At 42.4% G+C, this 14992-nt stretch overlaps 1 protein-coding gene across 2 annotated transcripts; it reads right to left on the minus strand.

Moving 5' to 3' along the window:
- Positions 1–71: 71 nt before the first annotated feature.
- LOC110526283 (cytoplasmic dynein 1 light intermediate chain 2) lies at positions 72–14992 on the minus strand. Of its 2 annotated transcripts, none has more exons than XM_036980634.1 (13): positions 14697–14992; positions 13838–13911; positions 13556–13672; positions 13152–13382; positions 9681–9847; positions 7072–7165; positions 6805–6940; positions 5696–5807; positions 5530–5589; positions 4924–4968; positions 4657–4774; positions 3931–4059; positions 72–3338 (listed from the first exon to the last, which is right to left on the minus strand). In XM_036980634.1, the coding sequence occupies exons 1-13, from the start codon at positions 14789–14791 to the stop codon at positions 3322–3324; spliced, it is 1395 nt and encodes a 464-aa protein (XP_036836529.1). In that variant the 5' UTR covers positions 14792–14992; the 3' UTR covers positions 72–3321. The 2 variants fall into 2 exon arrangements, with proteins under 2 accessions (XP_036836529.1, XP_036836528.1); XM_036980633.1 differs by having other exon boundaries at positions 72–3343.

Here is a 14992-nt window from a genome sequence, read left to right on the forward strand (position 1 = left end):
GCAATATTCAATGTGGATTTTACTTGCCACCTACACACAGTATCATGATTTAAGACAAAGGGATACAAAAGTAGTCTGGATTCTTTGTTTTATTGAAGCCAGAGCTGACAGACACTTTTCCTTATCTTTGTCGGCACAAAAAGCGAGAGACCACATGGCTGCATACTGCATCATGTTAAAGCATACAATCACACTCATTTGAATATGTCCAGGGCACAAACACAGTACTCCATGTGGTTAAAAGGTGTTTATATCCTGAATAAAATGGACTGTAAGCAAAAGCTTAAAAATCTCCTATAGGTGTATATTTTCAAGGGCTGAAGGCATAGCACTAAGATGATGTATAGAGCAGTCGCTTTTAACTTAAGCTTGAAAAATGTTACAAGATCTGTTTTTCATTCAATCTTGGGGATATCCAATCATCAACAACTTGCAATTTGGAAATCAAGCAGAGTGAGTACTTTTCCTTGATGTACTAGCCAAACATACAGATTTCTGTTTGGCTAATGCTGATGTTTAGTAACTATGTGGAGACAAACAGAGAAGTGAACGAGTTCATGAATTTCTAGGCTGTTACCACCCTAAAAGATATCTATCCTATATAATTTAAGCAAAGTAAGGCTTGCAAACAGAAACCATTGTTGTGCAGAAAAAAATAGAACAGAATAATACTGAGACGCTCTGCAATGAGCAGGTGTGACAGAAATACACCTGAAAAACTAAAGAGCATTGACATGCATTTTAGATGTGGATTTCTTAAAAACCTCCATAAAGGTTGAGGTTTAAAAGTCTGGAGCAGATTTGACTGCCAGGGCCATGTTCGTTATACTGCTAATCCCCAACATATTAACGCAATATTAAGTGCGTCATACTTGTAATTCATCAATACACGTTCTAAGCCGGCAGGAAGAAGAATATGCATTCTCTAGTTTAAACAATAACATCTGGGGGTTTCATTACAGCTCTCTAAATGAAAGTGCTTATTTCAACATAAGGAAATACTCCTGGGTGTCCCAATATTGTGCTTGAATTTCAGAAACTGAACTTAAGATGCAAATTTCTGCCCAATGAATATAAGCGCTTCATTTTGATACAATCAAAATCCAGCCCATTCTCATCTTATTCTTACTACAGATTGGTTCATGCAAAATAAAGTAGACTGCACACCTCTTGGTCTTGTGACCCCCCCCCCCCAGAGCAACAAAAAAAAACGTGTTAGCCTGGCAACTCAAATAGGGGTTATGTACACGGACCACCTTAGAATGTACTTTGGAATGATGGGTGTTCTATGCAGGGCCAGGGGGGGGGGGGGGGGGGGGGGGGGGTGGTCACCTGGAAATCAAATGAGACTATTTACACACACCAATTGTGGCATCTTTGGTTCCAGGTTCCAATTCTATGTAGTTTCCATTGTTTTAAAAGCCAAGTAGCTGCTCTTACAGTTTATTAAATCAATGTTACAATTGCTGATCTGCAAATTAACCATAGCTAGACTGTATGTAGATTTGAAGGTGATCATTTAGTTATTTCATTGTGATTAATCAAATAATCTTACGATTTTTACAAATAATCTGATATGGTACAGTATTAGATTGGATGTAATTGTTCAAAAGTTTACAAAAAACATTGGCAGAACTAGGACAATTTAAAAACCTACAAGGACACAAGCAAAGGCTGATAATATTGACTAAGATCTACACTGAGTGAAGGCAGGGTGCACAGATGGACAAATTGTGAACTGTGTGTACACACTGACGGCAAAAAGCCAACATTGTAAATGGGCACTGAAGATCACACAAAAGATCTGTGGACAATGCAATTTCCTACTGGGCCACGATTTCTACACCAACATCATGTAGAAATCGGGAATGTTTAACCTGACCTGCCATATAGCTTGTATAAAACATTTGAAACTGAAAAAGAACAGCTAAATTTCCTTTTTAAGGATAACCCATTTCATTAAATCCGTAGTAATTGATTTCCAAATGCTTTGGCCGCACAAGTGAGTGGTTTAAACCACGCAAGTGTTCACCTGGGGGACACAAACTCTAAACTTGTGGTTACTTCTAAAAATCTGCATCTAGATACCTTTACAGTTTATAAAATGAAAGGCATTCTCATTATTGCTCAATTGAACAATGTCATCTAGGCCACAGAAGTAAGCTACATTTCTTTTGAAACCTTATGCAAAGACCAGACTTGTTATACAAAAAAAATAAATTACTTAAATGACCGAACTGGACAACATTTTACCGTTGGTGCTACAGTGCATTTCCTCTAAGTAGACAAGCAGCTCTACTATGACACAAACAGTTACTGAGCCAGGCACTTGGGAGTTATAGTAGGAAAGATGCTGCCCCCAAAACACCTCTAGGCAAAAGAGCGTTCCTTGCAAACTCTACACTTGCCAATCCCAACAGTGCTCAATTTATCCCAGACATTTCTTCATAATTTTGTAAAATAATAGCATTTTGTACAAAAAAAAACCAAAGCTTGAATTGCAATTTCGCTGATATTTACAGAATCCTTAAAGATGACTAGTTGGACCTGTCATTTTGTGGGCAGATGCCACTGTTTGCTTTCAGCTATCTGTATTTGTCACATTAGTGTCATGACGTCAGTGGAGTTTAACATGTTATGAGATATAGCTATCTAAACCCTTTTCTAATCACAAACAGTGCAGAAAAAAATAAAATAATGATTTTTTATATATAAATACATCAGTATCATATCTAACCGTTTTTACATACTACATACACTTGCAAGTATTTCATTTTTTTAATGAATATATTTAGGGTTTAATTGTTCTTATCACAACTGCTTTCCTTCCATAATATTAGCTGAACAAGAGGCCACAGCACTTTTCCACTCTTTAAGCTTGTGAGAGATGGTGTATCCCCTAGCTAACTGAGGGATCGCAGACCAGGGGATTTGGCTGCCTCCCAAGGAGTGTGCACGCATTACTTAACCCGACATCCCTTGCAAAAAAAACATTACAATTGAAGTAATAAGAATAGATACAGCCAAGTCTTCAACTTCCTCCTTCTCCAAACCACCTTTCATTCTTTCTCCATATTACCAAAATAACCAATATATCTGATAGCATCTCAAACTCATTTGGCAAAACTACTGTCTGCTGACTGATATACACATTGGGAATTTGGTCTTATTTAGTTTTTTTTTATGCTTGTGTGTTGGTTTTCCAGTATTTGCAGTGGACAATGCTGTTGTTGCGTTCACACTTCGTTCTCTGTTGGTGTGTTGTTAGCTGTAACCATGGAGTCCGGTTTGCGAGTCATTCTATCCAACTCTGCCTGGACGTCAGTCAAAACCGGCTTCTGCCCTTGGAAAATAAAAGAGAGAACAGAAAGTAATCTCCTGTAGCTTCTGTGCCTGTACTAGAAATTGACTGTTATGGCCAGGCCAGCAAGCGGATGAAAACTGATGAGATGTGGTCCCATGCTAAATGACTTCAGTTGCATCACGTGACAGGTGCACGCACACATGCAAAACCAATCCTGAGACATTAAAACACATTCCATGCATATTCTTTTAGCTGCACAGGGCCATGCAAGTATGCTGAGATAATGGGTTAATACAACTTCATACTGAATGAACAAACAAAAACGAGAGAAATAAGCAGTGAGCCGTGGTATGTGCTTGGTGTCATTTGGGGTGGTTGTGTGACATTTTGCAGCCAGATAATGACACATTGGTAACAGCTGTGGTGTCCCATGCATACAGGCCTTTCACTAGTTCCTCCAGTGGCAGAGGAGTTTAGTGGAACTCTTTCTCTCCTCTAGGACCTGCCAAGAAGTCCCTCTCTTTCAGGCTCTAGGGGTAAACCTCCAGACAACAGCATGGCCCAAAGGCAACAAGAGGCAGTTAAACCTGAGAGAAGCCAGAGGGCCAGGCCAGAGGAGGCCATACCTGTTTTCTTGACAGATCCTGGAGATCCTGCTCCTGCAGCTCCGGTGCCTGGACTCCCAGGGGACCCAGTCTTTTTACTCAAAAGGCTGTTAAAGAAGTTGGCCAGCACTCCCTCGTTTGCTGCTGCTCCTGAGACACAAACACATGAGACAAGCAGAACCATGATATTTGAATGAGAGATCTCTTCCATACAATTCAGACATGTAACAGTTATTACTGTATGATCATGATATTCATAATTGTCATAAAAAAACATTAGTGCACATACAGGATCATACTTTAACTGGAACACCATTTACATAATTCAATGCACATGCATTCCTAGAGGATTAACTGTCCGTTTTTGTATAGTGTATCCAAATCCTTTCCTCTCCACATGGCCTTACCAACAACAGGGTGGGGGTGGCAGGTCTCAAATAAATTTGGTTTAATTTAAGCGGATCTATTCACGCTGGCATGCACAGTTCCCCCACTGAGCTTAATGGAGAAAATGTCAATATTTCTCCCCAAGCAAGGCCAGCGGAGGGAGGTGTGCAGGAATCTATTGTTAATGGAATTATTTCAATAGCGACCTCAGGGGGGCAGTGGTTAGACAGCAGTCACACACTTCCAACACCCAAAAGAAGTGTTGCCCAAATGACTGCCAGTTCTCATACAACAGTTTCAATGACGCTCTGTAAAAACACAAATAAAGGGTGTGCAGTAAGTTCCAGTGGTCCAACTTACCCTTCATGTTGGGGTCAGGTTTCTTGACCGCGGTCATTGGCGAGACGCTGGCCACATTGGTACAGCCTGTACGGCCAGTGGGTCGAGGAGAGCCAGAAGCAGTCCGTCCAGGAGATTCCTGAAACACAGACAGAAGACAAAGAGCGGAGTAGTGAGGCAATTAAAATTAATCACGGCTCCTAGTGATGAAATAATTGTCATCCAACACGCATGTTAAGAAAATGTGGCAATGAAAATAAAAAAAGTAGTTGATGTTATCACACTTACTGTTGCTCCTCTTGTTGGTGTGGCCGGCTGCTTGGCCAGCAAAGACTTAAGAACAGACAAAAATAAAAATGGTGAGACAATATTTTATTTTCACATTTTTCCTGAAATAATTTGGCCCATAAAATTCTGCATTTGTATCTTATATTTTCCAACCCCCATAACATTCCCAGAAACACTTTTTTACATCACAGATTATTGGCATAGTAGAAACAAACATTGTATGGATGGATACAGGTAGCTGGACCTTACAGGGACTGACTGAAGCCCACTACAAAGAGGAAGCGCGCTTCGCCCTGAGGCAACCACGTGATCTCTCAGAAACAACACCCTTTCAACCTATTACGCTAAAGCACTGGGAGTTCTCAGGCATCTGATTGGCCCGTGAGGAAGTGCAGAACCGGAACCCCAGGCTTTGAAGCCCGGGAAAGGCTAATAAAATTAAACTGGCTCCACTATCCACAATCCTAGCTTTGAACAAAACCATTTTTTTTTTTCTCAACTCACTACCATCTAGTGTGCATCTTTAGAAGAGGAGATGACATGGAATTGCAAACATGAAAGGAATTCCAGAACTGTGTGATCTAGAATGTAAACAAACACACATACCTGTTGCTTCATAAGGAAAACCTGCTCGTCCTCTGCGTTTACCTCCTTATCATGAACCAGCTGGAAAGAGAAGACATGAATGTCAAACCAAGGGAGATGCATAAGGAACATTAGTAAAATTCCAAAAGTCCAAGACATGTAATCTGTAAAAGTCTCATGATCATACCTTCCGTACTGGAGGCTTCATGATGAAGTCTTCAAAGGGGTCTTCAGGTCTCACCGTTGTGAAATTTTCATGCAAAATTGCAATCTTCTTCTCATTGTCCCATCCAGATGGACTAGGAAAAGAAAACAGTTTTGTTTGGTACTCGAGCAATGACCAATAGTTTGTTACAATAACTTTCAAAGGCAATACAGTACACATTCATATAACTGCAGAACTATCCACCAGTTAAAAGCCTAGCTTTTAATGGCGTTGGGCCAGTAACTGAAAGTTAGCTGGTTCGAATCTCTGAGCCAACTAGGTGAAAAATCTGTCGATGTGCCCTTGAGCAAAGCACTTAACCCTAATTGCTACTGTAACTCACTCTAGATAAGCGTGTCTGCTAAATCTGTGGTTCCCAAACTGTGGAGGGGTGCGAGGGGTTGGCAGGGGGGGACGCAATGCCCCCCCCCCCCCAATTAAAAAAAACATTTATAAATGTTTGAACTCAGTCCAGCTTTAAGTTTACTCTTGAAAGTTGTAATAGTAGAATGCACAAGGTGAATTTCAATTGGGTAGTACATCATCAGTTCCTCTTGTCATGTTAGTTATTGCATATCTTAGAGATATTTATAATTGTCAGAAATGTCCAGATCAACTAGCCCATGTCAGCCAACATTCGTTTAGTTTTTTTTATCCCAAAGATGGTTGTAATTTTTTTGTCACTCAAATATCACGAATACACATTACATTGGCAAAATGTATAGAATTGCACAAAAAAATTGCTTTAAAAACGGCAAAATGTTCTTTGCACCACATAAAAAAAATGTGTAGAACTGCAGGAAATAAGCTTTGAACCTACAACATTTTCTCCACCAACAAGAGGGGTGTGGAATGTTTGTGTCATTAACAGTGCTTGTGACCATATAGACATATATAGACATTCATTCCCCCCCCCCCCCCCGGAGTGAAAAAGTTTGGAAACCCCTATGCTAAATTACAAATTTAAAAAAAAATGTAGATCTCCTTTTTATTTTTGAGGAAATGAAAGGGCAAATCACAAGATGGAAATGTATGATTTCATATAGTCTTGTTACCGCAATATGTGGGCACCTAACAAAGCATTCACTTACATTAAAATAGCATCCTTCTCCACCACTAAGGCAGGCGTGGTGAACTGGAAGTCGTATATTTTGTGCACTATGTATTTATAGAAGAGGTCCAGGTTCTTCTCCTCTTTGACAGATGTGTAAATCAAGGCAGCTCCATCTGTCAGGTGGGGTTAAGGAACATGCAGAGACATGATAGGGCACAAAATTAAATAGAACACATAAAATTGTATATCCGTGGTGGGGCCGGTCATTCTAAGGGTGAGTGTTGTGTTTGAGTAGAAAGGATACACTGTAAGCAGAATCGTCGGATGTGGGACTGGATGAAGTCGAAGTGCTCATCTCTGAAGTCGTGCTCCTTCTCTAAAACACTGACTGCATCACACTGTGGAGAGACATTGTTATAACACTGTACATTGCCATAATTATATTTGAAATGTCTCTATTCCTTTTAAACTTGTGAGTGTAATGTTTACTGTTAATTTTTTATTCCACTTTGTTTATCTATTTCACTTGCTTCGGCAAATGTAAACATGTTTCCCATGCCAATAAATCCCTTTGAATTGAACTGAAAGAGAGATAGCGAGAAAGAGCGAAGTACACAGCAACAACTGGAGCAAGAAAACCATACCCTCCTGCAGAACATAAAAATGACTTTGCTCACTTCGCCATGCCTCCCTTTCAGTCTCAGCCACGACCCTCCCTCACTTCCGCTCTCCTCCCCTCCACTCGCTTGCAAGTTCCCCTCCTCCCTCCCTCTAGGAAGGATCAGTAAAATCCTCCAGGCAGGCACCACCCTGTCTCTCACACAGATAAACTTCCCCACAGTGACCACAAGATGGTAACCTTGACAACAACAGGGCTAACTGGCTGAGCATGACTCAGGGAATGCCAGGCTAGCTACTTCCTGAAAAAAAAAAATGGCAGTAGTAAAGACAGCAGGCCTGGTTAAATATGCAGTAGCCCATCATTAAATATGCATACCCAAGTGCAACAATCATTGGGACTTATAGGGATATTTTGCGATTTTAGCAATGATGTTCTTTATCTACTTCCCCAGAGTCAGATGAACTTGTGGATACCATTTTTATATGTCTCTGTGTCCAGTATGAAGGAAGTTTGAGGTAGTTTTGCGAGCCAATGCTAACTAGCATCAGCACAATGACTGAAAGTCTATGGTATCTGCAAGCATGCTTAATAATGTAACCTGTGTATCTGTGTCAGCGAGTAAACTGGCATTCACATTCCTTATTGCTCTGTAAACTGCAGCAGTTAGTGAGAACTATACATTGCACTCAATCTGTCAATCAAAATCAATGACATAATGGATTTAGAAAATGCAGCAAATGGCCTCCCGAATGGCACAGCGGTCTAAGGCACTGCATCGCAGTATTGCAGCGTCACTAATGCCTGGGGTTTGATCCCAAGCTGTGTCACAACCAGCCATGACCGGGAGCCCCATAGGGCGGTGCATAATTGGCCCAGCGTCATCCGGGTTAGAAGAAGGTTTGGGGCCTCCCGGGTGGCGCAGTGGTTAAGGGCGCTGTACTGCAGCGCCAGCTGTGCCACCAGAGACTCTGGGTTCACGCCCAGGCTCTGTCGTAACCGGCCGCGAGGTCCGTGGGGCGGCGCACAATTGGCCTAGCGTCGTCCGGGTTAGGGAGGGTTTGACAGGTAGGGATATCCTTGTCTCATCGCGCACCAGCGACTCCTGTGGCGGGCCGGGCGCAGTGCGCGCTAACCAAGGTTGCCAGGTGCACGGTGTTTCCTCCGACACATTGGTGCGGCTGGCTTCCGGGCTGGATGCGCGCTGTGTTAAGCAGCAGTGCGGCTTGTTTTTTAGCTACTGTGTAGCTACTGTGTATCGGAGGACGCATGACTTTCAACCTTCGTCTCTCCAGAGCCCGTTTGGGAGTTGTAGCGATGAGACAAGATAGTAGCTACTAAACAATTGGGTACCACGAAATTGGGGAGAAAAAGGGGTAAAACATTTAAAAAAAAAGGTTTGGCCGGGAGGGGATTTACTTGGCTCATCGTGCTCTAGCGACTCCTTGCCAGGCACCAGCAGGCTGACTTCGGTCAGTTGAACAGCGTTTCCTCCGACACGTTGGTGCGGCTAGCTTCTGGGTTAAACGAGCGGGTGTTAAGAAGCGCGGTTTGACGGGTCATGTTAAGGAGCACGCCTGTCTCGACCTGAGCCCATTAAGGAGTTACAGGGATGAGACAAGATCGTAATATTAGAAAATTGGGGGTAAAATTACAAAAACTAAAAATGTAATCAAAAGAAAATACAGCAAATAGTCTGAAAATATGGAACACCAAATGACAGCAGTTTCTTCGAAGACATAGCACACTTCAAATCTACAAATTCCCTATGTATAGCGCCTGAAGAGAGGACACTTCACTAATGCTCTGAGTATATTCAACAAACTGTACTAAAGACCAAGATTAATTCCCCAGGAGTGAAATAACCATTTTCTCCCTAAAGGTAGAAGAGAAACAGAAAAACAGTGAGCAGTGAAAATAACATTCACTAGTCCTCGTCATAACTAGCATGTGAAGTGCTGACGACTGACAGTGTGTTCTTTTAAAGCAGCCATTTGCCAGAAGCTCATGGACATGGAATAATGTGGTGCTTTCATGGGCTGAAGATGCTGCCTCACGGGCAACACTAAAAACCAGCAACTCAAGACAGGGGATGATCAGGCACCAGCCATGAAATGGACTGCCAGAGTGGAGAGTCAACGGTGTACTAGTTAGTAGTGGGCCCGTGGGGAATCTGAGGCTCAGTGTAATTTAAAATCTTTTAGTACAAAAATTGGCTATTCATTTCAATACTGGTGCCTAAAAATGGAAGGCTACTTCTTTCAAGTACCTGTATTCAACCAGCCTCAACTTACCTTTGTGCAAACTATTAGCACTGGAATGCCCAAGTTGTGTGTGAGTACGTTTTCCCCGAGCGGTAGCACCACGCCCTCGTCTTCCCCCCCTGCAGGGGGAGCCCGTCTCTGGGGAGAGGCTGGGTCGGCTCCCTCCGGCTCTGTGTACTCCTGGAAGGCCTTCACCACTGTGGGGCAGACAGGGGACGGCCGCATAGGTTAGGCCAGTCGCAATGAACCTTCTTCATTTGGAGGATCAATAATCTTTACAAGATTTAAACACAGGTGGTATAGAGAGCATATATTTTCTTCTGATTGAAATAAAGCATGCAGGACAGCATCACAAATGGGTACTCCATAACTAGGGCCCTGAGTTTTTAAAGACCAAGTGACAAGAAATTGAGAAAAAAAATGTAGTCCCCATTCTTAACAGATGATGTTGAGTTTCTGCTTTCCTGTCCTGTAGGCTATGTAGGGAAGGACTGGGGTCTTACCCTTGGCTATCAAGGCACTCAGCCCCTCACACTCCCTGTTCTCATGACCCAACCATTCTCACTGAACTACAGAACTCGCTGCACCAGGTCTGTAGAGATGTGAGCTTATCAGACAGCAACTCCTCTCCTGCCTGCTCCACTACCAGACTGGAAAATAACTCCCACTGTGTTTTACACACAAATAACTAACCGTCTGCTGTAGTCAAGCAGACAACAACCCATCCATCATTTATATATTCATGCCCCTATGTGCTGTCGACTCCACCTCAACAGAATATCAAAATGATCATTAGCTTCTCCTAGACTTGCTACAGGACGCAACCCCAGAGACTGTAATCTGTAGATATGTAAACAAGTGCAAAAGCTTTTAGTACAACTTGCTAATATATTTACACTCCAAAGAGCTTTTCTAACATGATTAGTAAGATAATGATGGATGCATATATTGCTACAGCAAAACACAAAGGCTAGGTCTATTTTCACAAGGTCTATTTTGGTATAAAGCAGAAGAATAACTCCCAATGGGGCACTGCTGCAGGCAGCTGTGTTGGCAGTCTGTCCCCTGTATGAATCCCAGCACAGCAGCACTGAGTAGTGGTCTGGGAAGGCTGTTCCCCTTCCTCAGGAACCAGAGGAATGTGGTTACGGCTGACCCTGAGAGCCAGTGTTGCTACAGGACTGTCCTCCACCAGGAACAAAACAGAACAACCCTTAGGGTGCTGGGCTGCCTGGCCTCGGCCCTGTGATGTAAACTCCAGCTGATTGGGAGCAGGGATGGGATCAGACTGCCTGTTCAGGCGCTGATCTGTGCCAGCTAAAGATGCAGGGGGCCAGCAGAGCCTGGACACAACAGTCTCAATTAACAAAGACAAACCAAAAGATACACTAGGGAAATTGCACATTTGTAACACTATGGCATTTAGACTATTGGACAAACAATTGTCTCCAAAGAACTCAAATAACTGGTTGTACAAAAAAAAAATGCCTCCCTCACATGGTTTTCCTTGAATAACATTCTTAGGCAGGCACTTCTCAGCCATTGAGTCATGTTTCTTGTCCTTGGATATTTTGGTAGACTGTCTTGGTGGGAGTGACATACATAGTTATGGCCTGAATTTCTTACATAACCAGGCTGAGCGGCAAAACGTCTTTACGGAGGTAAAAACAGTAAAGTGCCTGTCAGAAAGGTGCAGTGGTCACACTTATAGCCTTCATCTGTACAGTTATAAATCAGACACCACTTTAAATCAGAAGGACAGATAGAGACAAGAGCGTGACTCATCCATCGTTCGACTTTGCCCACTTAACTGTTCTAGTACAAACATAGGTGGGGCCAAATTGCTTTACAGTAAGCATTAGCCTTGATAAAACTTTATGAACAATGTGAAGCATAACTCCCTTTTTCCTGCACGACCCTTCAGCTTAATGGCCTGTAATGCAGAAACATAAGACAGATATTACTGAATTCTGATAATGACAGTTGTGAATAGAACAACTGCTGATCTGTGTTATTTCAGTGCATGATACAGCAAGGAATGGTTCTGCTACAGAACACCATCAAGCTGCTCCAGTTTCAACTGAGCCAGAACGTCCTGCCCACTCGATATCCCTTCCATGCTTAGACTCACTCTGGTGTCAGAAGAAACCATGATGCAACACTGCTGTAAGAGCGCCTGGACCTGGACACCGGCCATCCCTCCTCCCTTTGGATATGTCGGACTAGTCCGGCATGTGCAGTGATGACATCATTACTGACATCCTGAAAGATGAGCACTGTCTGGACGATATGCTACTCTGCTAGGTTAGAAAGCTGGAACTGCTTGTGGGTGGGCATGTATTCAACAAAAGAGTTTGACAGGGAGCATATGCCAGCCTGGCTACCTGTGTTGGATATCAGCAAACACCATTCGCCAAAATTAGGCCTACACTATTGAACAAAGTTACATTTATTTACTAGTACAACACAATCCACAATGGAGAAAAAAAGGCATGACTACTATGCAAATGCTTTCCTCCCTATATTGAGAAAGGCAAACCAAGTCTTCATCTACCAAAATAATATAATTTAGCCTACAGTATAGATTCAGCAAATCACAGATTGGTCCAGTAGAAGCATTCAGGTTATGCAAAATATTTACAATATTTGCCGTAGAATGCAGTAATGTGCTACCTTCCCTGAAAGTTTTTTTTGCCTTCAGAAACATCATCCTTTTGCCACTTCCCCTTCCACACATTTCAGTTTGTCAACAGTTAGGCCTAGTGGTTCTCCAGTCACAACACTTAAATCCAGAGGTCATAGGCCTACGGTGGATTGATGACAAAAACAATGGTGAACCTATCTACTAGGTCTATATGTGCACATTAAGCATGGCATTGGTTTAGTTTTGATTGCAAAATCAAACCAATCTCGAAAGCATCTCCAAGTAGAGTAACTTTTTTTCCCAGCCTTCTCAAGAGAACCTTAGATAACCCAAGGCTCTTGTAAGAGCCTGTAACTTCAGAGCACAAAAGAGCACTTCATGATCATATCTAAAATTATCAGGAGGGAGCACTCAGTATAAGACAGTGATCAGGAGAGCAGGCTTCGGTCATCATGACTGAACACAGCTGATAATCATGGGCCTTTCTGATGACCTAGAAACTACCATGACCATTTGTAATTTTATACTTCAGTGTCTGAGGTTTCTACTGCTGTTCCCTTTAGTTTAAATGAAAAACCAGCCAGCATACAACTGTAGCCTAAATCTGTTGTGTAAGCATCCATCTCATTGGCTCTGTCTGGGATGTTCACTATGCTGCAGACACTTGCCAAACAAAACCATGTCATCAGCTCCACAAGCAACAAGCATCTCACAACATAAGACAGCAATTATCATCACCTATACTGTCTGACTGCCAAACAAACACAGTTCAATGTTAAGACTGGCCTTGGACAATCAACCCCACAGACACTTTGTCGCAGCAGCCAAGGTGAAGTAGATGATTCAGCACTACTTACTCCTCTGCTCCATCTCTCTCATCTCCTCCGGCGGGATCTTGAGCTTATCCACATGATCACGCAGCACGCTGGCCCACTTCTGGAGCGACTCCATGATGGTCCAGGGTCTTGACATGTCTGCTACAAACACTGCCAAGCTGTCGTTCAGCGACTCTGCTGTCACTGCAAACTTTAACAGGCCTTTGTGATATAAATCCCCATCCAAGATCCACACGTTACAGCGTGTAAGGTCTGCAAAAATTCAGAGATGTACAGTCATGCAAAAAATGTAATGTTTTTTCATTTTTATTTCACCTTTATTTAACCAGGTAGGCCAGTTGAGAACAAGTTCTCATTTACAACTGGGAACATGTAGCCTAACCCATGTACACTTGTATTTTTTGCCACTGAAACAGGGAACATACCATCTATGTCCTCATCGTGGACATTCAGATACAGATACTCCAGGCCTCTTCCTTTCTTATTGTGCTCTGCTCCTTGGAGTTTTGCCATAATCGTTGTCTTTCCTGACCCATCCTCACCTGAAACATTTCCGCAGAAATGGAAATTTTATTTTTATGATTTGGTTTATTTGACTGAAAACATGTATTATTATTTGTTTAACATTATATGCAACCTCTCCTGAAAATATGCTACTTCTCCCTTTCGGTGTGATTAAAAGTTAAACGCCATGGATTTACACTTACCAAACACCAATATGTTCTTCCCAGATGGCAACTTAGAACTTGAACGTGTTGAAACCTCACTGAGAATTGAAGTCCTGAAGGGAATAACAATGAAATTAGTTTGCTTGCTAGTTATCACATGATGAAATTAAGTAGCCTAGGCCTAACACATAGCCTACTGGTAGGTGTCTGTCTGCCCACCAAGACCGTTACCTAGCTAACACTTGTTATGATAATTAGCCTACCTTGTCAAATGAGCGTTTGAGTGTCAGCATCAACTTGCAAGGTGTCAAGTCACCCAGGTAACGTGAGTCAGCTGTCACTGAGCATAGCTAGCTAGCTATATCGTTTCTTAATTTTGTATATTGTATTTTATAAAATAAGTTTGACTGGCTTGGCAATATTAAAACATAGCTAGTTATGCAGGTGTAGCCGTAACTATCAAGGACCAACAACTATTCTGTGGCTTCGGGTCAAGCTGGAAAGTACGCTAGTTAACGTTAGCTAGCTACTGTACATTATTTGGTCCTGCACAATCAGACGACAATAACTTGGCTAATTAGCTAGTTACTATAACGCGCCTGTTAGTAAGATTGATATGGTGTGAATATTGGTTAGCCTGCCTAGTTATCTATACGTTTTGCTCGTTTGTTATTGTAACTGGTTAGTTATGTAGCTACACTAACTAGCTAAAGCGAAGTTGTTGTAGCCTAGCTTACGTTTGCTATTGTAACTACGAGTTAGCAAGTTAACTGTTTTGAAGGCATCCGGGACCGTTGATGAGGGCACCCGGCAGTGACAAAGCACATTAAACAAGTTAGTAAAAAGCTTCTCCGTTACAGAAAATAGCACATTGTAAATCACGAGTACTTGAACTTGCCATAGGTTTTGTCCTTCCTCGTCTTCGTTGCTATTTTCCATATTGTCGCCTGCCCCGGCTGCGCCCAGGAGCTTCTTCTCCAGAACGGGAGCCATCTTCTTTCTACAGCCACAAAGAGAGAGGCGCGACTTGGGCGCCCTAGAACCTTGTTAAAACCGTGTGCACGCGATTTACACCGCAACAAATCCCGGAACGCGGCTCATCTTTGATGGTGCAAAATCTATAGTTTAACAACACAGAGAAGTAGGATACCTACCACATTTTGCTATCAATCAAGCACCCGATACAGACAATGG

This window comes from Oncorhynchus mykiss, chromosome 6 (genome assembly GCF_013265735.2).
Source record: "Oncorhynchus mykiss isolate Arlee chromosome 6, USDA_OmykA_1.1, whole genome shotgun sequence".
Lineage (NCBI taxonomy): Eukaryota > Metazoa > Chordata > Actinopteri > Salmoniformes > Salmonidae > Oncorhynchus > Oncorhynchus mykiss.

What these genes read in the sequence shown, in the direction of transcription:
- LOC110526283 (XM_036980633.1), bottom strand. Translation starts at nt 14,791, where the DNA reads ATGGCTCCCGTTCTGGAGAAGAAGCTCCTGGGCGCAGCCGGGGCAGGC. An exon ending in GAGAGAGATGGAGCAGAGGA is followed by an intron (nt 9,848 to 13,151) that starts GTAAGTAGTGCT and finishes TCTGCCCCACAG; the next exon opens with TGGTGAAGGCCTTCCAGGAG. An exon ending in TGAAGCCTCCAGTACGGAAG is followed by an intron (nt 5,590 to 5,695) that starts GTATGATCATGA and finishes TTCTCTTTCCAG; the next exon opens with CTGGTTCATGATAAGGAGGT.